This window comes from Amyelois transitella, chromosome 8, assembly GCF_032362555.1.
Source record: "Amyelois transitella isolate CPQ chromosome 8, ilAmyTran1.1, whole genome shotgun sequence".
Lineage (NCBI taxonomy): Eukaryota > Metazoa > Arthropoda > Insecta > Lepidoptera > Pyralidae > Amyelois > Amyelois transitella.
Genome location: NC_083511.1, coordinates 9631767 through 9656378, shown reverse-complemented (window position 1 = coordinate 9656378; position 24612 = coordinate 9631767). Strand labels below are relative to the sequence as shown.

Sequence of the window (24612 nt, the reverse complement as noted above, 5' to 3'; positions counted from 1 at the left end):
AAGTGCTATTCCCACCAAATTGAATAACAAAAGGGTCAAAAACAATTAATGCGGTTTATTCAATAATTCGTCGGTTCAAAATTAATTTAAACCCATTGTTTCTGTACAATAGGTTGTTGATTTCGTGTTTATATTAATTGAGATTGTTTTGAATTAGGCGCCCGAGTGGATTGGGAGCATATTATTTGCATATTATTATTTTTATGAAACTAGTAATAATGGAGAGTCAATAGCTCATAGCGTACTGGAATGTTGTGATTTCGGTTTTGTTCAGAACGATTCTCATAACTAAAACGAAAGAAATATCAGTATTTTTTTTAACATATTTTATAGTATAACATAATACATATAGTCACGTCTATATCCCTTGCGTGGTAGGCAGAGCGAAAAGTATTGAAAACAATAATTTGTTTAAAATATGTCTGTTAATTTGTATGGTGTAGACAACCTAAACTCAAAAACTATTCTTTATTGACGTATTTTAAGTAAATTTAAATTTACATATATAAAAATCTTCAAAATTTTAGACAAAAATTACTAATTTAAAAAACAAAATGATTTGTGAGTGTTTTTCCTTAGTTTTTCATACTCGTAGGTATTCATAATTTCAAAACTTTCGAAGTTTATAATAACAAAACAAATGTTTTCGATCTTCGACTTAGCGTAATAAGGTTGAAATTCAATTCTGACATTGTTCCGATCAGGATCTGGAATATTACTGCTAGGTTATACCTCCAGTGGTCATATAATTTTATGTAATCACCCAACCCCTATTATTTCCTTCTCGATAAACACATGGATTAGATGAAGATAGTGTAACGATTTTAGTTTTCGAAACATATTCAAAGTTTGCGGGGTTAAGTGAGTTTTTATTATTAAAATTATTGTTCTTTACTTAATTAATGATGATGATATAAAACATACATACATATAGCCACTTTCTCTTTTACTGGAATGAAAAGTACCATAATGTCCATCTCTAAACCTAATTTTATATACTCGTACGCACAATTTCAAGAGGATATCGTGTTAAGAGATAAAAAAAAACAAATAACATTACTTTCGCATTTACATTTACAATTCCTTCCATTACTCATATATAGAAGTATACCACTTCAATATAAATACAAAGGCGGTTTGTTCTTTGAAGATTAACATTTACACAGGCAGATATAGTATGGAAATACCAAATCGTAACTCAACTTGTCAAAGAGATTATTAGGTTATCCATATTCATAATATTTTTCACAGAAATAGTACCAAAATCTTATATTTATGTTATACCGTGTGGTCTCCACCACTTTAGAATAGTACCATCCCCTCTCTTTTCCATGGATGTCGTAAAAGTCGACTAAAGGGAAGGGCTAATAAATTTTCCGATTATTCTTATAAGCGATGGACTAGCAACCTGTCACTATTTGAATCTCAATTCCATCGCTGAGTCATACAGCGGAACGTGGCCTTTCAGCTGTATGTGCCAGATTGTGGGTTCTGTCTACCCCTTAGAACTTGCACGAAGAGAATTATAAACGTCGATGAAGTGAAAGATTCTGGCATGTAGAAATAAGTAGTCTCTGCCTACCCCTCCGAGAGACAAGCGTGATTTAATATACTAATGTTTTAATGGGAAAATGTGTTTGTTTGTTCATACCTTCTTAACGATTCATCTACCTGTCGTATGTTCATAAAATTTCACACACACATAGTCAGAATTTGAGTCAGATTTGCGTCAAATTACAATGCGGGCGAGTGAAGTCGAGGGATAGGGCTAGCATAGTACAGAGGGCCTCATAGAAAATTGCGCCATTTTGCAAAAAAAAACAATTGTCCTTACCCACCTTGATACTAAGTTAGTGAACACAAATAAATTATTAGATACCTTTATAATAACACTAGCTGCGCCCGCGACTTCGTCCGCGTGGAATAGTTATATTGGGCATCATTGAAATCCTTAAGGAGGAATAATTTTCCCCGTTTTTTTTCACATTTTCCATTATTTCTTCGCTCCTAATTGTTGCAGTGTGATGTTATATACATAGCCTAAATCCTCGATAAATGGTCTATTCGACGCAAAAATATATATTTTTTAATTCATACCAGTAGTTCCTGAGATTAGTGCGTTTCAACAAACAAACAAACAAACAAACAAACTCTTCAGCTTTATAATATTAGTATAGTATAGTCAGATGAAAAAGATAAGACTGATTTTGGGCAAGGTCAAACGATTTTTCTGCTTGATATCAGAGGTTATACGCAGTGCGGTAAGCCAGCCTTTAATCTAGTCTCGTTATATGAATGGTACAACCAAAGAATTAACTTAGGAAAAAATAATACATACATTAATAATTCAACATTGTAAATCCCTTGCTGAGTATATAGAGCTAACAGTCTTGAAGGAATGGTAGACGACGTTCAGCTGTTTGGCACATACATACATATAATCACGTCTATATCCCTTGCGGGGTAGACAGAGTCAATAGTCCTGGAGAGACTGACAGGCCACGTTCAGCTGTTTGGTTTAATGAAATAATTAAGATTCAAAATAGTGACAGTTTCAGGACTATTGGCTTTGTCTACGCCGCAATGGATAAAGACGTGATTATATGTATGTATGTATTCAGTTAATTGCATTAGCAGACTTATGCAGTCAAGTAATAAATGCAAAAGACGGCCTCTGTGGCACAGCGGTAGTAGACGCTTGTCTGTGATACCGGAGGTCCCGGGTTCGAAGCCTAACCATGAAGAGAAAATAACTTTTTCCGAATGGCCTGAGCCTTGGATGTTTATCTATATAAGTATTAATTATAAAATATAGTATCGTTATTATGGTATCTCGTAACACGAGTCTCTAAATTAGTTCGACTCTAACTCAATCTGTGTAATTTGTTCCTTATATGTATATTTATTTATTTCTATGTAATACAAGGCATTCTTTTTTAAGGCGAAGGGCTAGCAACCTGTCGCTATTTGAATCTCAATTCTATCATTAAGCCAAATAGCTGAACGTGGCCATTCGGTCTTTTTAAGACTGTTGGCTCTGTCCCCGCAAGGGATATAGACGTGACCATAATGTATGTATGTAACACTAGCCTAAATTAAAGCGGATCAAGCACCACTAATGACACAATATCCGGGTCAAATGCAGTAATTTGACCAGGGTTTGTTGACGGTGTTGTTTGTAAACTACTGTAAACAAAAGAGGGGTTGATCACTGTTTCCTAGTAGCTGATGAACGGTAAATAATTGTCATTCGTGGAAATATCGAGTTTAGGGAACTTTGCAGTATAGAGTTTCAATACGGCTGTGTTAAGTTTAATCAAAATTTCAATGTTCATCTATTTTTGCTTTCAAATTTATCGTAGGAACATAACGTAACATATAATCACGTCTATATGCCTTGCGGGGTAGACAGAGCGAACAGTAATCAAAAGACTGAATGGTCATGTTAAGTTGTATGGATTCATGATGGAATTGAGAATTGAATCCCAAGTTTATTAGCCTATGCCTTAGTCGCCTTTGACAACATCAAGACTAGTTCTCTCTTAGGTAAGTATAAAGACGTGATCATATGTATGTCTATACAACTATAAACACCTAAACTTATAAATAAACCACAGGATACAACCTTCCCTGTAACTTTATCTCCATTGTTCTATTCTCAACAAAAGGCCAACAAAAACCATATCACGATAAGAAGGTAACTACTAAGGGCCACTAAGACCGGATATTAACAGAAACCCGAGTCTTGCCAAGACCCTTATTACGTATATTACATGATGAGTTAAGGGTTTTAGCCGGACAATGTATTTCGAAACGTCAAGTAAGGATAACCCGAAAGTTGGGTGAGTTTCACAAAACGAACGTTAATAATTAATTTTTTGATTAAACACATTTGGAATTTGGTAAGAAAATCTGACACTATTGAATCTGATAGACTGGATATATTGGATATAAAAAAATATCGAAAATTGGACCCAGTCCGAAACAAGAAACCAAGTCCAGACTCTCCTCCTTTTATTGTTATGTTCTTGTTTATCTGTGGTGCGGCGTCCTATGCGCGCGCGTCATAAAAATACATGGCATTCGTGTCCAAGCTATCGGGTAAATATTGTACATCCATAAATCATACAATAGCATAACATAACATATAATCACGTCTATATCTCTTACGGGGTAGACAGAGCCAACAGTCTTGAAAACACTGATAGGCCTCGTTCAGCTGTTTGGCTTAATGACAGAATTGTGATTCAAATAGTGACAAATTGCTAGTCCAACGCCTAAAAGAAGATTGCCAAGTTTATAATCCTATCCCTTAGTCGCTTTTTACGACATCCATGGGAAAAGTATTGAGTGGTCCTATTCATTTTTTATTGGTGCCGGGAACCACACGGCACTTTTCATTATTACGCGAAACAAGATTAAGATAATTTTGCGCTGCTAAAAAAAAACAAAATACAATGTCAATAACACGTCTTTTCAAGTAGGTAATATAAAAATCCAGCAGCATTTCGAAGACACTAAAAAGTTCACGATACTCGATTAAATGCACATGAAATGATCGCGAATCGATTCTGATACAATCGTTTTCATCGAACAAATCCAATATACTTCCTTTATTGGCTTCTCTCGAGCATGTATCAATATAATTGAGTAGTTCAGTCAGTGTGTTTATACGACAAATAAACGCTAGGTTATATTTGTCCATTTCAGTAACGCCTACGATAGCATGATTGGTAAGAAATAGCCTGACAGAATGAGATGACGTGATTACTGATTGGCTTTTTTGATTACCTTAAATAAGAGAAATTAAGTTCATTGTAGGACTGCGGTGTGATTCCCGGCACCAATACAAAAAAGAATAGGACCACTCCATCTCTTTCCCATGGATGTCGTAAAAGGCGACTAAGGGATAGGTTTACAAATTTGGGATTCTTCTTTAGGCGATGGGCTAGCCACCTGTCACTTTTTGAATCTCAATTCTATCATTAAGCCAAATAGCTGAAAATGACATTTCAGTCTTTTCAAGATCGTTGGCTCTGTCTACCCCGCGAGGGATGCAGACGTGATTTTATGTATGTACGTTATAAACAATAACTACGCTATTCAAATTTGAAATTTCCCCAATTTGTCCTCTTGGATAAATTTCTAGTATATTGAAATAATGAATATTGCAACATTTCTAAAATCCAATCAATCAAACCATTCGTAAAATTACATTTTTAAGGTTTCATACAGTCACAATGAAACATAAAAGGTGGAGTTCTTGTTTTTTATTAGGTTACCTACAAACGCAAAGGGTTAAATTATAAATCGAGCCACGCTCCGCTCTGACCCAGATGTGCATACGATGCATTCATTTAAGACTCACGAGTCACGACGCGAAGCGGTGCGCAGCATCACTGCGGTTATAAAAGTGTTTATCGTTTGGCTAATTTGTTTGTCGTAGAAGGGTTTAATTGATTGTGTGAATATGAGACTGTTATCGTACAGCTGAGTTCAAATTGGAGTCGCTTTGTGTAAAAACCTGACTCACCCTATCCTTGATAATGGTCGTAAAGGCGCACCCCGGGCTCTTCTCCAGCAAGGTGATGATGTAGCCATGAAGTCAGAAGGAAGAAGAAGGTCATACACTTGAGTTTATTTAAGCTTCAGGGCTCAGCTTAACAGTTGGTGCCGTGTGGTTCCCGGCACTAAACTTATTTAATTAATTTTTATTTTTTTTTAATTAATATTATAATTTGACAAATTTATTATTATTATTATTATTTTATATTGAAATATAAAGAATAGGACCACTCCATGTCTGCCATGTATGTCTTTGGGTTAAAGGAATAGGTGCACTTTCATCTAGTGCCTGCTTCTATTCCCGTGCATATTGTAAAAGATATTCTATTCCCGTGCATATTGTAAGAAACAGTTAAAGAAAACGCTAATAAACTTTTGGATACTTCTTTCAGGCGATAGGCGATAAATTCAAACAGCTAAACGTGGTCTTTCAACCTTATCGAGACTCATGGCTCTGTCTACTCCGTAAGGGATAAAGTTGTGATTTTAAATGTAAACATATGTATAACAGAATGAGATGAAACATTTTAGTTTATAACTATCATTGATGTGTAACCATGATCTACATAACTCACAATACGAACATGGTCAAGAAGGAGGCTGGGATTGGCATTAGGAGAAAGAAATAAAGTATTTTAAAATGCTTATTATAAACAATATATAACAACAGTAAATATCATATTGAAATTCAATTAAAATATAAAATATATGTTTATTAAATTTTTTTAATTGAATTTCAATTGATTTTTGATTGACTGCAATCAGACAGGCTTTATAAGGCAGTATTTGTCAGCAATCATTCTTTAAAATTGTGTTGGTCGACTTCCATAAGTTTCGTTTTCTTTAAAGAGTATGTTTAGTAAATATTTTTAATGCCATAAAATTTTTCAATTTGACTAACCCCTCTTACTTGTTGGGATAGGCAGAGATCTATCCACTTGCTACAGTCCTTATTAAGTCTTTTGCTTCATCAACATTTTTCAATCTTTCCATTCAATCGGTACATAAGTGAATACATATCTCACAGAATTGTATAGATATATGTAGTTTAAGGTCTTACCTGAGAATGCGTTTGTACTACAACTGCTCTAAAAACTATGGAGGCATCTTGCACCCTCGTTTCCAAAGGTTTCTCGCCAAACTTAGGACAGTGACTGTCACAAACTATTGTCCGGCACAGAAATAGAACTATCACAAGCATATATCTCCCTGAAATTCTGCCCATCGGGCGACAATGCAACGCCATTTTCAGTCTTATTATTCCACTTTAAGTTACATTTTCGCGTGACAAGTCCATTTCACAATACCCGGCTTTGGTCTTCTCTTCTTTTGACGTTTGCGGTTTTGCATTTTATCTGAAACAAAGAGATAAATAATTCATTTATTGAAAGAGGAACGAAATATTTGCAGGAGACTCGGTTTAATGAAGTCTGGTTCGCTGTATTTTAAAGCTTTTAAATATTTGAAATAATGTTTTGTGCACTGTCAAATGCATATATTATTATCACATCGATTTTATAGCCTTCGAAAGATAAATGTGTTTTGTTTGTTTGTTTTCAATTCCTTAATTGGATTTTAGAGATGGTGCAATATTCATCGCTTCAATACATTAGAAATTACTCCAAGAGGACAAATTGGGGAAATTTCAAATTTAAATAGCGTAGTTATTGTTTATAACATAGATTTTAAATCCATTCATATATTTGCATCTGGTTGTTATTACCACAGAATATAATTTACATTCTTAATTTAATTTACATTCTGAATGTAAATAATAATACAATTTTTTTATTAAAGAATGAGTTGAACATTCGTCGGTGGAACTTTTTCAAAATAAATCCTGTTCTCTCTCATCTGTGCGTGTTGCATATATACTTTAGTGATGAACTATATCTCCCTCTGACTTTACATGAAAACTCCACAATGAAACTTGAACCCTTTTTTCGTCAACATCAAAGTAAATTAACATAAAACAAAATCCTTTTCCGGGAACCACACGGAGCTTTAAATATCCACTCCATATCTTTCCCATGATTCTTCTTGTTGCCGACGGGCTAGCAACCCGTCACTATTCAAATCTCAATTTCATAATTTAGCCATACAGCTGAACGTGGCCTTTCAATCTTTTCAAGACTGTTGGCTCTGTCTACCACGCAAGGGATATAGACGTGAATGTATGTATGTACGAACATACAACGTATGTAACAGTACTCTGTCTGAACAGCACTTGATAGGAGTGGCATTCCAAGGTCTACATAATTCAGCTGAAGAGTCTTAGTGAGGACTTTGACGCTACAGCTAACGGAATGCGAACTACACTTGATGGATTAAAGATAGCGAATATGGGACATCTAGGCCGTTTCCACATTAGCTTAATTTGGGTTTGTTTATTATTTAGTGATGCATATACATATACAAGACATACGAATTTATATCTTACGGAGGAGACAGAGTATAAAATCGCAGGCATTGTTCTACGTCTTGTGTTTACTTGTTACCGCGTGGATCCTGGCACCAATAGAAATAGGATTAGGACTACTCCATCTCTTTCTCATGGATGTCGTAAAAGGCGACTAAGGGAAAGGCTTATACACTTGGGATTGTTCTTTTAGGCGATGGCCAGCAATCCGCCACTATTTGAATCTCAATTCCACTATTAAGCCAAACAGCTGAACGAGGCAGAACATAGAAGAAAAACATACCCTGTACCAGCTGCTTCTATTCCCATGCAGACTGTAAAAGTCAATCAAGGGAACGGCTAACAAATCTGGGATTCTTCTTTTAATAGATAGAGTCAGCGACCTTCCACTATATGAATCTTATTTTCATCATTAAGAACGTGAAGTTTCATATTTTCAAGACTGTTGGCTCTGTCTACCCCAGTGAAGCATTTTCATAAAACACGATGTTTTCATCCCATGCGGGGTAGACAGAGTGAAAACTGTAAAGGTAGCCAGCCAGCAGTCTTGAACGACTGACAGGCCACGTTCAGCTGTTAGAATAGAATAGAATAGAATGAATTCATTTTCAAAATTGGATTCAAGGTATCACTTATTGACGTCACATCACATAAATTTAATTATAACTACTACCGCTTCTAAAGCGCATGTGGAGAAGAAGTGGCGGATCAAACTACACTGCAGTTAGGCTTAAAAATAAAATTGAGATTCAAATAAAATTTGCTACGGGAACCACACTGCAACGTACGGGATAAAGACTTATCTGTAAAGATTAATGTTCTTATATTAAAATACTAAAAAATAAAAACAATATTCTCAACAGTCCAAACACGCCCTTACAGAATATATTTGAAGGATTAAATATGGCAGATGGATAGCCTTAAGTAAGGCCCTAATCGCTGGGTTTATGGGGAATATGTATTGGGATATTGATGATGTAAACATGTGTATGAAGGACCTAACAGCGTTTGTATATCAAGTGAGTTATTTTGATACAGTATACACACACATATGAAGTCTTTAACTTCGGCAATTTTATGAATCTATTTTAGTGAAATAACTGTATACAAGGGAATGAGCAAATTTTAAATTAATACTAAACTGCTTATGAAAAAGAAAAAAAAAAGATGAATACGAACTAAATTTAAATATTTAAATTGTACTGTACAGTCCTGCATAGCATCAACTTGAGGGAGTTTGCCCAGAAGGCTGTCAGCATTGCCATTAAAAATGAGTAAGTCTTTTGACATTGATGAGAGTTGACATTGAGAATGGGTAACGTGCCCGGATAAAATTTTTCACATTTTGCAGGTTCAAATCTCACGTCGGCTATGTACCTATGACTATTTTTATAGTTATGTACCTACATTAGTTTGAATACTAACCAATGCTCTTACAGTGAGGGAAAACATCACAAGGAAACCGAATGTGTAGGTTCCCTGGGTAGTCACCTGGATTTGGAATCATGATCCAAAAATTTGTGAAAACTTATTAATGGCTCTTTAATAATAATGAAAATATAACAATGTCATATAAAACTCTAAGTTTTTCTGAAGAAGAAAGAGATAAATACGGGTTATGGGTGTCCCCTGCAAAATTTGCCGAGGTCAGATGTGAGACGCTTCGTGTAAATACCTGATTTGCCCAATCAAACCTAACCCGTATTGAATCAGTGAGTATACAAACTAATGTACGATAACTTTCGACAATAGTCAGCGATACATGGCCGACGTGGGATTCGAAACTGTGCCTTTCTGCACATCACGGATTTTAAGCAGACACCTTACCGACCACTGACGTTCTACTCTCTACTCAAGATGATAAATTATTTCTGTATAAAGACTGTACAGCTATTTGTTATTGAGAACACATTATTTTTATCACCCAAGAAAATAACGCACGAAACGCAGCGAACCAAAAGTCTGTTATAAATTTAGCCTTGAGAAAAGACGTAAAATATTTCATCGCGCATTTACTTTGATGACCAAAAGTTACTTTCAGCGACAGTATTATAAATAATGACTTGAGGCAACTCGTTACAAGTTAAAAGGGGACCCTGCGGTACGAAAACTGCTCTCGTCATAGGGTTTTCAATTCCAACATCGGTAATAGCTGTAACATTGCGAATAAAATTGTTTATAGCTGTTACCGAGACATAGTTCAGCTTTATAGCTTGTCGCTGAGGTCCTTAAACGCCAGTTTTAATGGCCGTTGTAATTGTATTTGATGTATTTACAAAGTTGTAAGCGGGTGTGATTTCACAGGACCAAGATAAAATTTGTAGCTTCAAAAAAATTGCCGTCATCAAATCTTATCTTGTCAAGTTATTATTTTACATTTAACGTCAGATAAGATGTAAATATCAACTTAAAAAACCTAAGCGTAGAATAAAATACTCAAAAATCCCATTTAATTTCTCATTGTAATAGCTTTTTTTGTCAATATAGTGAAAATTATATCCTAATGTATTTTAAATTCATTAAATTGATTTTTCCAAGTTCTCTTTACCAGGTTTTAGAAAAATGAAATAAAGACCACCATGAGATGAATGACCAAAATGAGATAAACATAATTGGTAATTCTACCAATTTGTGATGACTATTTTTTTGGTAATGATTATCGACTTAAAAATAATTTAATCCGTTTTTTGTAACACTGTTGAATAACAGTATTACAAAAATCCTATAAATTAGTTATTATCATTACAAAACATTAGAATAAAAGTCTTATGACAGACACGGAAATCTATTTAATATTCATTTATTTTATAATAGCTTTCATAATTTCAATATTTTTTTAATGTCAAGCCCTCCAATTTCTTTCTTTCTTCGCTACTAGAGCAGCAAAGAAGCTAAGGTATGGCTAAGCTGTAGTTATAGCTTATAAATAAAGGTACTTACAAATTTTTAATACTCAAATAAGAAAATCTTAACTTCAATTTTCGCATTTAAATTTCAATAGAATAATTTTTGTCTAAAAGCATTCATTATTCACAAGCTTTTCAATTTAGACGCTTTATTAAGAATAATTTCAATTCACCGTTGAAAATTAAAATCTTCATTAATTATTAATTAAATGCAAATTGTAAGCACCACTATGTTAAGTTATAGTCGAAGGACCTCGACGAACTCTCACATAATTTATCGTGGCATATAATTTTAAGTGTTCGAAACGTATAATAAAATAAGTGACATGGGCTGATTGTTAAATCATTGCATAGTCCAAATTACTAGGTCCAGAGATTTGAAATTAAGCGTGTGGGTTCCTTAAGATTTTTGTGCACTAAATATTGATTTCCTAAAATATTGCAATTGTAATTAGACAGATTTCTCGTCCCATGCAAGTGGAGTGTGTGTATTATAATACAACTTTAACCCGACATTATCAGATCCGCGGTTCCCCAGATCATAATACGTTACACCTAGCCTGGTGGAAGATCTTTAGCTGTGTGGTCGTCCGAATTATCACGTTCGCAACTAAAAGTCTTCTATTGTACAATGACTCTTATTTTGAGTGACTCATATCAGTTGGAATGCGTAAGTACATGCTCAAAAATGAAGGGGGGCAATGTCGTGAGTATTTCAGAATTTCTTCTTAATAAAATACCGCAGAATCTAGATACGAAATCTCGGAAAAACTAATAATTACTTGGAAAATTTTTGCAAAGGCAGCCTGTGACATATAATTTTCTTAATGATTTTCAAACCTCACACGTTACTTCTACGGCATTAAGAATTTTACTTTTACTTTTCTTATTTTTTCTCAAGAACACGATTGCGAATCTAAAAAAAAGGACACTGAGTGATTGATTGACGTATTGAATCAACGTACAGTCAGCCGGGTATAAAGTATTCAAATTTGACAGGCACTAAGATAGGACATCCTCACAAAACCTTGAATTCTTATTCGACAAATTTTTCTAGAATTGCCAAAAAGCCTCCTTTAGAAAATCGGGAAAATAAACAAGTTAAAAAATATATACGCGGTAATAAGTCCCTACTAACAGCAACACCCACATAGATTATTGACTGGAAAATTATTAAGAATTCTAAGTACGCGGTACACCAATCATTGACATACCTACAAAAAAAAATCTTGTTTACCATGTAAATTGATTCTGCCGCTCCCAATGCCTTCCGAAGCCTAATTTACACCGAACCCATAGCCGAGGAGGGTTTGTGTATTTCGTGAAATCACTCGGTTATTACCGTAAAAAATGAGAATTTAATTTCTCCTTCCACATATGTTGCTGTCAGATCATTTATTCTGCGACTACCTCGAGGGTAATGTGCCGTAAGAGAGATGTTACAACGTTAATATACTTGCTTTTTGGTTAATTTTGGCACACAATATTCACGTCTGTATTATTATGTAAAAGATCGAACCAAAGCCACGTTTAACTGGTTGATCCTAACTCATTTTATAAATGAGACAGTAATCCCTTGCGGGGTAGACAGAGCCAACAGTCTTGCAAAGACTGAATGGCCACGTTCAGCTATTTGGCTTAATGATAGAATTGAGATTCAAATAGTGACAGGTTGCTAACCCATCGCTTAGTAAAGGAATCCCAAGTTTCTAAGCATATCCCTTAGTCACTTTTTACGACATCCATGGAAAAGAGATGGAGTGGTCTTATTCTTTTTTTTTCGAATGGTGCCGGAAACCACACGGCATGGCATATATATTTATGGTAATATGTGTGTATGTTTTCAGAGCAATACATTTTTATTACAATAATTTTAGTATCATTATTACTACGCTTTTATTAGCTTGGGTTGTATGTATGTATGTATGTATGTATGTATGTATGTATGTAACGGAATCTTTGAGCTTAATTTTCACTGATTTCTAAACGTCTGATCAACTTGGAACTTTGCACACGTATCAAGGACCGATGACAATGCAATATTTTGATAAGAGTTTCTCATTATCCTTATTAAAACTGCCAGGATTAATAAATTCATTTTTAGATCCTTCGTATGAGAGTAAGAGAGACAGAGATAGCACCAGTGCCAGTAATCTCCATACAAGAAACCAAGAAGTTCTGACGTATAATGAGTCAAAAAGAGATGTAATATATTTCCATATAATGTCACTATTAACCTGAGGCTTTTTTATTTCATCGCATCGCTCCATTTAGAATTACCATTAGAAACAATAGTAGAATTTAGTAGAATATTTTAAAACAATAAAAAATATATAAGTAATAAAACAAAAGTAATAAATGAAAATTGAACAACTAAATTTACAATAATACAAGAATAAAGTTACTACCTACAGAACTTTGCGATATTTAATACGTATTTAACATATTAATGCAATTCTTGAATTAACATTAGGTATCTTTTGCCTATTTATAATAGCAACACTGTAATACTCGTTTGGACAATGAGTGACAGTTTATTTATGTCAAATAAGTTTTGCAGTAAGTTTTGATTGAATTCGATTCGAACACCTGTAAACTTTCTTTCTGTTGTTTTTTACCGGTGCCTGTGTATTTACCTATTTGCACTTTGTTTTGTGCTGATAACTTGTCGTTATTTGGAGTTTGGAATCTTCCGTTGAGTCGAGCTTTGTTCTTCCGGATATTCGTGTGATTTTATCATCTGAGATTGGACTCTGACTGTGTTTACTGTTGTGCAGATATTTTGAGATAGGACTCCTGTAAAAAGTACCTTATTATTTGAGATAGGAGTCCCAAGTTTGTGTTTGTTTTTGTGAAAGACAGATTTTACAACAAAAGTGCCACGATGTCTTCAGATAAACTTTGTTGCGTTCCTGGTTGTAAAGGCAGTGGAGGTATGTTTGAAATATTTTTGTTCCTGTATCAATCTGCCTCTTAATCTTGTGGTTTGATTCCTGGCAAGGCCACAATCGAAAATTATTACGTTTGCTGGATAGTCAAAAATATTATTAACAGTGATTTATCACTATAAAATTCTTTTCAACTGGGTTTAACAATCATCATACATACATATAATCACGTCTATATCCCTTGCGGGGTAGACAGAGCCAACAGTCTTGTAAAGACTGATAGGCCACGTTCAGCTATTTGGCTTTAAGATAGAATTGAGATTCAAATAGTGACAGGTTGCAAGCCCATCGCCTTAAAAAGAATCATGATGATGAGAATATTATGAGATTTAATCCAATCAGGCCACATATAACTTTAAGCAAGTTAGTTGTGAAAACCTCCGGCGATGGGCGCATGGTTGCGAAAGTCTTTTCTAGTAAGATAGTTATACCAGAAGTGTTAACTTCCAAAAAATAATTGTATAAAAAAACTAAAAAACTACCCCTTTTATTGCAAATCGAACTAAAAAATAGAAAATAAATAATAGTTTAAAAAAAACTAAAAAACTACGCTTTTATTGCTAATCAAACTAAAAAATAGAAAATAAAAATTAATGACAAAGGAATTCAGTAGTAGCAAGTCGAACAATCAGTTATAGTCAGTTGTAGTAGTAATTACCTCGGATTAAAATTATAACAAAATTAAATTTATAAACAAAACAATTTAAATCAGAGTAAAAAGCGTGGGGTGCATTTTACTTCATTTTCATAACTCTCTTGTCATAAATATATGCTAATAGAATGATTTTAATATTTACTACATCAGGCACCCCACCCTTTTTAGCCTGATTTAAATTGTTTTGTTTATAAATTTAATTTTGTTATAATTTTAATCCGAGGTAATTACTACTACAACTGACTATAACTGATTGTTCGACTTGCTACTACTGAATTCCTTTGTCATTAATTTTTATTTTCTATTTTTTAGTTTGATTAGCAATAAAAGCGTAGTTTTTTAGTTTTTTTTAAACTATTAGTTGATAGATATAGTCTATTAAGAGTGTTCTTAAAGGCCACATTCAACTGGATGGCTATATTATTCAGATATATTAATACAGCGATAGTATTTCGCGCGATAAAACCGGTGTCGCGCGTGTTATGCTTCGCGGGCAGATGAAACTTGCGCTTATTCCCTTAGTCTTCTTTTGTGGCACGATGACAACCAATAGTTGGGTTTAAATGGCCAATAATATTAGAAATTAATAATTATGGAAAAGATTTCTAAAGATTTTTGTTACTTATCTTATCAACGTGTAAAAATGTCTACGTGGTAAGACCATTAATGGTACAAAAGTTACATACATACATTAAATCACGCCTTTTTCCCGGAGGGGTAGGCAGAGAGACAAAAACAACACAACAAAAGTTATTTTATTTATTTTTGTAACCAATACACCTGATTAAGTGAAATACTGCTTCGTGCGTACAAAGTCACGATTGTCAGCTATTCTTCAAACGAGTCGATTATAAATAAAACTTTAAACAAAACATTTTCACTAATTCTAGATAAAAGCGGTAACCATTTTGAATTAAAATATACTTACTGGATTAAACAAAACTTAATAATTCACTAACAAAAACATTTAGTGAGAATTATTAACTGCTTATTCCAGTTTATACATGACATGATTAGCAAGTCAAATAACTCAGTTTTGGGTAACGACACCGGAGTGAGGCAGCAAATTCAACAGAAAGTTTGAATAAGTTCAACATCCAAAACTATAGCGCTTCCAAAGTTAAATTTATTATAGCTTTACAGTCGGACGCTAAGTTTCTTATAAAGGAGATAGGGTACCGAATTAATAAAAGAAATGGGGAATTACGCTCTGGATTGTTTTTGTTCAAAGAATATATAGGTATATATTATCCAGCGTAGTAATGCGGCAAGCGTTCTGGGCATCTTTACACTGGAAATTCTAAAGGGTGGGTTGTAATATACATATGTTTACCTTTATTTTATTGACGTCCTTGTAATTTGACATTTTTACAATATAAAAGGTTCAATAAAATTTATTCCTGTAGAATAGGGCCACTTCATATCTTTCCCAGGGATGTCGTAAAATGCGACTTATGGATAGGTTCATAACACATTCATGCAAGTTTCGATGCACGAAAAAGCATTGTTCGACTTGATTCTCTCCCCGTGCAGATTTTAAGCAAACAGGTTGCGCTTATATGTAAGTTATTTTCACCAAAGATTTTATTTACTGGTACTTAAGGTACTGTTAAGTATACTGCCCACCCGGTTCCAGGATTTTACTTACCTACCCAAATGTTGGCTGGATGAGATTGCTTAGCGATAAATCCGCTTTGCTCAACATATTCATAACGTGTGTTTCTACTGCATATGTATTTTTTTATGGGCAATGAAGATAATTTGTATTGTACTTTTATTTCAGTAAAGATATGTGCTATACCTTAATTTATCTACATTTTCTACTCCTTTATCAGTAAGATTAATGAATGGAGCCCTAGAGAATAACACATTGATTTATTTCCAAGTAATTGTTTTGATATTAAAGTATTGGCATAAAGCGGGATTGGCCATTTTGTGAAAAGATTACCTCTGGATAAGATCTCCGCAATATTCTAGACTATACTTCTTCATTTATTTGTCAGGAAAAGTATCTGCTACGGTAAAAATAAGTTGAAGATTTCAAAATTGCAGATGTGAAACAAACAATTGAGAGAAACTTCTAGAACTTCTTAAATAACTGGATAAGAATAGAAAATTGTATGAGTTCTGTTTAACGTTGCGTAGTATTTATACATATAATAAAAAAGTAAAAATATTTTGTTTGTACATTTAGTATTTTTGACTGAAATTGATAGAGGGACTCTTAGATGTGAAAATAAAAATTATGAGTACTCATCGATATAAATGACTTTTAGGATTTTGTTTCAAAGAAAATCGAGCATCAGAAACTTTTTTCACTTATTCGCAATCAAACAAGAAAAATGAAGGCTTAACATGATTGTAATAAATGAAACCTCAGATTAATATAACGCGACATTCCAAACAATAGAACGAACTTTGAGACATCGCAATAAAACTTAGGCCGTAGTTCCATAGCAACATAAGCTATACTACTAGTACTAATATTAAGTTCTTTACACGTGGTAATAGTATAAAATAAAATCAAAATTGAGTGATATATATTTAAACTTATATATATTTTTTTTAACAATGATAAAAATCTCACACAAATAAATCCCAGACTTGTGTTATGGGATATTTCCCCAGGGTCATCAGAAGAAGGAGTCTTTCTCGTAGGGGTAGGCAGAGAGTACATCTTTCTCGTCACATTAACTCCCTTCAAGCAATCTCAATGGTTTCGGGTACTCTCGACCTGACCAATCCTTCCCTCACCAGCGTCCACATTTACACCTCCCATTGCATATTTGATTCGTCAGTCTATGCTTCATTCATCATATATAATTTATAGCATTGATTAAAAAAAAGTAGTAAGCCTCGAAGTAAGTTCGAGACTTGTGTTACGCGATACTAACTCAACGATACTATATTTTATAATAAATACTTAGATAGATAAACATCCAAGACCTAGGTCAATCAGAAAAAGTTTCTTATCTCATCATACCCTGGCCAGGATTCGAACCCGGGACCTCCGATTTCACGGACAAGCGTACTACCGCTGCGCCACAGAGGCCATTTTTACCTGTACGCAGCACTGGATGACTACCTTAACTATATGGTTTACAATTCCAAAGAGTTATTAACGATCTAGGCATTGTTTCTGTTCCAACTGAATTGCCAACTCGGCTATTTTCAAGTATTATATGGAATTCGAGATTCAATTGTTCCGAACTTTGAAGGACTACGGAGCAATAATGAGACCTGTAGGCGTTAAATTATTGTCGTTCTTTAGATAGAAAGTTTTTGAAAGTAATAATGTTATTGTACGGAGATGTTCTAGCAAAAGGTAAGGTCAAGAGTATTCGAAACCGATAAGCTTAATAAAACTCATAATTCACATATAATTCCAATTTCTAATGTTTATACATTTTGTGGTAGGTACATCTATTTTTATAAAATATAAGTTTATGATAATATCTATATCAGCACCTTATTTCGGTCACGCAATAGAGTGATCAGCATTATCATGCCATTATTCAATTTAAAAATATAGTATTTTTACACTAGCTAGGTATGTCCTAAGTTTCATTCTTACAATATCCAATTAATACGACAAAACATGCCAAATTTTAGTTCCTACGCTCTGTTGTTTTGGCTTCACATTTTCTTTCAGTTATAAATACAAATATATACTCGCGTCTATACCTCTTGCGGGGTAGACAGAGTCATGTCTTGAAAAGACTGAAAGGCAACTTTCAGCTGTATGGCTTAACGATGGAATTAAGATGCAAATAGTTACAGAATGCTAGCCTTTCGCTTAAATGAAGTATCCCAAGTTTAATATGTATTATTTCGGTAGATAACTGTGATGTGGTAACAAACAAACAAATAAACTGTCTCCATTTGACGACGTGTACTGGTAAAATTCACTGAAATAAAACGAAGGCTGTATCGAAAATAGTTGATACCCAAATTATTTTCAACAAAATCGATTCATGTAACAATCACTGTAACCCGCTGTCAATTAGCCTTGATAAATTTGTATTGGGTTTTCAAACGATTATGTATTATTTATTAAATATTATTTTCTGTTTTGTACGATTAATTGGCGAGTTATTATTTAAGTCTTATTTTGTTTAGAATACAAATTAATCCATAATATCTGGATACATAATACCCATAGATATCGTAAGGAGAAGGATAATAAGCTTGGGATTTCCTTGTAGGCGATGGGCTAGCAAATTTTCACTATTTTAATCTCTATTCCCTCACATAGCCCATACAGCTGAACATCGTCTTTCAGTCTTTTCAAGACTGAATTTTTTATTGACTGCACCATTAAAACCAGAGCATAGAATAGCTGCTTATTCATATCTTTTTCTTTGCATATATTGCAGATATATACATAATATATATAATAATAATAATAATAGGTACTTAGGTAATCTATGGTCTCCCTATTTAGCAAGCAGATATTTGCATGCATTATTGACCCATCGTTTATCGTGTATAGCCAGGAGGAAGACTCCTGGATTTAGTCCCGGTTGCATCAACGCCACTCTGGAGAGGAGCCCGGGGTATGCCTTTGACCATGGATCCTGGATTAGTTGAGTCAGGTTTTTCACACGAAGCGACTCCCATCTGACCTCCGCAACCTTTACAGGTAAACCTAAGCTGTATTGGATTAATGGTAACACATCCAATAGCCTGGATGTGAAGGTTTCCTCACGATGTTTTTCCCTCACCGTAAGAGCATCGGTTAGTATTCAAACTAATGTAAGTAACTTTTGAAAAGAGTTATTGGTATATGATCGAAACGGGATTCGAACCTGTGCCTTTATGCGCATCACGCATTTAAACCGGGCACCGACTACGATATATTATATTGTTAACCAATCGTTTATAACAGGTATATATTTTCCATAAAAGACCGATCATTAACTTCCCCCCGCGGCATTTTTTAAGATGACGTGCTAGCACTATAATTAAATCTTAATTCCTTTAACACTATATGCAAAATACGTGTAAATAGTTTACAGTGTTAAATAACGCTTGTAATATTTGATTACAGCTAACGAGACAGGTGAATAAATAAAAGGCAAGTAGCGAAGCGTTACAACATAAATGATTCAAAAGCCGCTTCTTTGATAAACTTAAATAATATAGCTCCTTGAAGTAGTAATTTAATATTAAAACAGAAGTATTGTTTCACCGCCTGGATTTCCTTTGTTGTGTTAAGGAAACCGAATATTTTTATTCAATAATTTTATGTCGGTTTTGGTGTTTTATTTTTTGACCCAAATAATATAGAATATGTCAAATTATTTTAGCCTTAGTTAAAATATAGAGCTTACCGTCTTAAATGCACAGAAAGCTGCATTTATGACTCATACTTATTATTAATCAGGTACATTAACAACCCGTACTATGACATAATGTACAATTATACAAATTAAAATAAATACTTATAATTAAATAAAATTAATGAAAATGAAAGTAGGTATTAAAAAGATAAACTTTTCCCAAACGTACAATTATCAAGTTTTATAAAAGTAAAATACTTACGTTAATCACAATAAGAATCCTTTTTCTAACCACAAAATGTCACACACACAAAATCACTAAGTCAATCACGATACAAGTTTTTATATGAGGAAATTTGAATCGAAAATCTCTCGAGGTTGTACGTGCATGCGCTACGGCGTATCGGCTACGACTGAGGTCCTACGGTGCTACGAAGCTACGAAAAACATAGAGTAGCTACATACAGAGGCGAAGGCAACTTTACATCTCCAATATCGCATTGGATGAAAAGCTAAATGTGAATTCTCACATTAGGATCTCGTTTCGCAAAGCTGCATGACTTGCTGTATATGAATAATACGATTATGAGCACCGTTCGTGTGATATTGAACACATGCTTTAAATCGATTTAATGACTGGTTATTTTTGAATAGCGTTGTGAGATCGAATATGATATTAATTTGAATAAAGGCCTTGATATTATTTTAAGTGGTTTTTATGCTATCCATTTTATGTCACTTTCAGAAATTTTTAAAAATAAATAGGCCCTGCCAAACAATACTAAGTAGGTTTAGAAACCTACTTAGTATTGTTTAACTATAGTTATCTATTTATTTGCGGATAAACGTGCACGTAGTTAAAACGAACATTTTCTAATTCGCGTGGTTGGGATATTCTACTACATAAAATTTTTATATTATCAACAATCGTTGAGTTAGTATCTCCATTTCACAAATCTCGTCCGTTTTTGATGGCTAGCTCAATTTGTGTAATTTATATCGAAGAATTAATAATAATAAAACCATCTATACGATATGTCCCTTTTCATTTTAATACAAGGATGCAGTCTTTCTAATGGTTGGAATTTAAAAACATCCTGTGGTTAATCACATTTCTTGTTTTTTTTTAATTTTTATTTGCAGCTAAAAACAATGGTTATAGAGGGAAAGAAGATAAATTTTGCAGCCATTACAAAGACGATTCACTCTACTCGAATTCATGGCGAAATTCAAAGCAATACTCTAACTTGTGTATCGTAAATTACAAACGCATTAGCAGCCCCACAAATTTTCAGATTAGCATCAAGTTTGCTGGTTACATGACCAAAAATGTATGTAGATACGACAAGAAGAACTATTAATATAATCCGCCTAATCTACCATACATATAGTACCCACTTTGTAACATAACATAAAAACATATGTATGTAAACGTAGACTAGATGTTCCTAAAACCATTTATATTGATTAGCTGCTGTGCTGTTTTGTATATTGCAGTGAATAAACGATTTTCATTTTCATATAATCACGTCCATATCCCACGCACGGCAGACAGAGCCAACTTTTATCAAAAGATTAAAAGACCACTCTCAGCTGCTTGGCTTAATGATAGAATTGAAATTTGAATAGTCACAGGTTGCTAGCCCAACACCTAAAAGAGGAATCCCAAGTACATAAGCCTATCGCTTAGTCGCCTTAGTACTTTTTACAATAAAGTATAATATAAATCAATAATTATTATAATAACCATATCACGACTATTTTTAAAAAGGGTAGTTAGGGGTATATCTTTCTAACTGCCACGACCATGCATACTTCTTCTGCTTTGTTCACGTTCAATATCTTCATGCAAGCTCGTCAGTTGAGATTTACTCTTGACCTATTACATACATAAAGCGCGCCTTTACACCTGACGGTGTAGATAAATTCACAAAATTCCACGTTCATAGTCAAAGCTGGATGGCTTTATAATGAAATGTTATATGATTTGATGTCATAGGGTACGTTCATAGGCCAGGATGGTGATAAATGAAATTATTTAAGATTTTTTAAAAAAGATATACAAATCTTTTTTAAAAAATTAACTGCAAAATTTCTTAAATACAAATTTCCCGAAAATATTAATATTAAAAATAAACAACTTATCTATTATAACAATTATCTATGTTTGTTACCAAATTTAATGATTTCGAGGTGAGATAAACCATTTTAATAGCCCCATTAATGACCTATGAAGCTTGGTTTATCACAGATCTTAACGATCCCCTGGTCCATTAAGTATGTTGATTGATGTATGAAATGACACTATTTTCTAGTCACTTTGTACTTAATAAGAAAAACTTTAATTAGGCTGATCACTTTATATTTTGACCAATTTTAATCAAAAGTCAGAAAAAAAGCTACATTACGTAGAAAATTTTAGTATTATTTAGAGGGAAACCTTCAACATCTATCTTGATGACTAGAATTGGTTATAAATTCAGTTCTCAAAATATGTCGGGTTTCCTCATCATGTTTTTCCTGACCTGAATAAATACCAACAAGACCAAAATAATTCGACTTATTTACAACCTTACACAAGCAAGAAAAATTTTAGCTTCATAATATACAAGAAACAATGGTACATTGACTTTGCTTATTTCCAGCAGTCCCTAGACAGGAAACTTGATCATTATAATTATATATATTTATTTATAAAAGTTACAGCAATTTCATGCAAATGTCATAAACAAAAACAAATCTTAAACACATTTTTTTCATTAAAGCCGGCTTTATGAGTATTTCTTATATTCTTCCTCCCAATATTTTTAATTATATTACACAACAGACTTTAATTAAAACACCGAGATTACAAAAACAAATTAACTTTGTCTTTGTTCATTTTGGCATTAAGGTAAGTAATTAATTATTACTAAACTTAATAAAGTATTAAATGGCAACTTTGGTTTCATGAGAGTAATTTGTGTGACTTACCAAAATAAGTCAATCTAAGGACAGAAGTTAATTGGGATAAAATACTCACTTAATAAGAATGTATGTCTGTTTGTTACTCATTTTACACTCACACACTTCTAACGGATTTCAATAAAATTTTGTACGCGGATAGAAAAATAAATATAAAGTAAGCCTTTTAATAACTTAATAAGTGTCTCCTTTTGAAGATAAACGTTATAATTCCAAAGGACATTTTACAAACCGATAAACAATGAAGTGATAATCATAAAACTGTCAAAATACATTTGAGTTGAATGATCGTTTCAATATAATTTGGAATAACACATAGTGTACTTTTTATGCCGAAACTCACTCGAGAAAAAATCCCATGGGTACAGCTAGTTCTACTAAAATCATCAATGAGAAAGTATGAAAACTCTTACAGGCATAAAATAATAAACAGATTTTAAAATAAACGCCGGAGATATTCCCTAACATTATATCCCTATTTTGAACTCGGTTAAAAAAATAGTACACGGGTAGAATATAAACTGACCGCCATGAAAGCTTAGATTACTGTAATATAAAAAGGATTATATTACAAACTTATTTTATCTGCTAAAAGGCTTATACCAACTGTGAAGTAAGCAAATACGTTAACTCCCCAATACTTGACGTGCGTGTGAAATCATACATTATCGGAATTGGCAGATTTAAATTCAGACGCGAAATCAGTGTTGCCACTGGAATTAACAGATTAATGCTTTAATCAGTGATTGGACGTTTTTATTAATGTAATTATGTAATTATATTTACGTGCTTACATGTCAAACCCTGCTTGTTTATTGAGTGTGAAAATTTTAATAAACATACGTATGTATGTGTTTAAAACAATTTATACTGATACTAACATAATAATAATTTTACTGATATTTTAAAGGCGATAAGTATAAAAGATAAAGATTTCAAGTAAATTAAAAGCTGCGTCGTGTTGAGGGGATTATTGAAAAAACAAAGGTTAACTTAGTTAATATACAAGTAAACAAGATGAAGCCTCTACCTATCCATCCAGGAAAGAGGCGTGATTTTATATATACCTACATACGAATTGGGATTCAAAACGTGACAGGTTGCTAGCTCTTCACCAACAAGAGGAAGCTTAATATCCCTTAATCTCCTTTTACGACATCAATGGGAAATATATAGAGTGGTTCTATACAAAAGTGCCGGAAATCACACGGCACTATAAATACAAATTAAAAGAGACAAATTAAAGAGACTGCCTTAGTGCCGTTTTTCTTTATGACTTAAAAATATTTTTAAATATTTTAATATTTTTTTCTATATGAAAACGAATCTTTTAGAAACCGACTCAATATAAAACAACTGACTATTAACATAAAGAAGAAAGCAAACTTTTACTCCATCGAAAATAACATCATGTTTCCTTCGATCAAGCATATAAACCTATATCAAGTTACCATCTGCGAAAGGTGGGCACACATACAAGGGTCGTAATTTTTACTACCAAAAGGTTCTGATTTTATAGCGGTCCGGCGAACTCCAAAGAAAATACGACCAACTTAATCACCTCTCACAGAATTATAATAGGGATGACTATAGAAAAGAATTGAATAGATTTATTTTCTTCATCACTTATTGCCGTCACATCACTTAAATCGAATTATAGCTACTACCGCTTCCAAAGCGCATGTGTGGAAGAAGAAGAAAAATTATCCACATTAGTTTGGATACTAACAATGCTCTTATCATGTGTAAGCATGGATCCAATTCGAGTAAGTTTACCTGTAAAGGTTTCAGAGGTCAGATGAGAGTCGCTTCGTGTAAAAACCTGACTCACCCAATCTGGGATCCATGGTCAAAGGCATACCCCGGACTTCAG

The 24612-nt window shown here is 33.4% G+C and overlaps 2 protein-coding genes across 2 annotated transcripts in view; both read right to left on the bottom strand.

Moving 5' to 3' along the window:
* LOC106135332 (uncharacterized) overlaps positions 1–20175 on the bottom strand; it is a 37488-nt gene extending 17313 nt beyond the window's left edge. Inside the window, exons 1-2 of the mRNA XM_060945613.1 lie at positions 20038–20175; positions 6626–6920 (exon numbers count right to left, since the gene is read on the bottom strand). Of these exons, the coding sequence (XP_060801596.1) occupies positions 6626–6811 (186 nt within the window). The 5' untranslated portion in view covers positions 6812–6920; positions 20038–20175. The remainder of the gene's footprint in view (positions 1–6625; positions 6921–20037) is intronic.
* The window catches only part of LOC106137529 (uncharacterized), a 125566-nt gene that overhangs the window by 79378 nt on the left and 21576 nt on the right, over positions 1–24612 (bottom strand). The gene's annotated exons all lie outside the window — the stretch shown is intronic.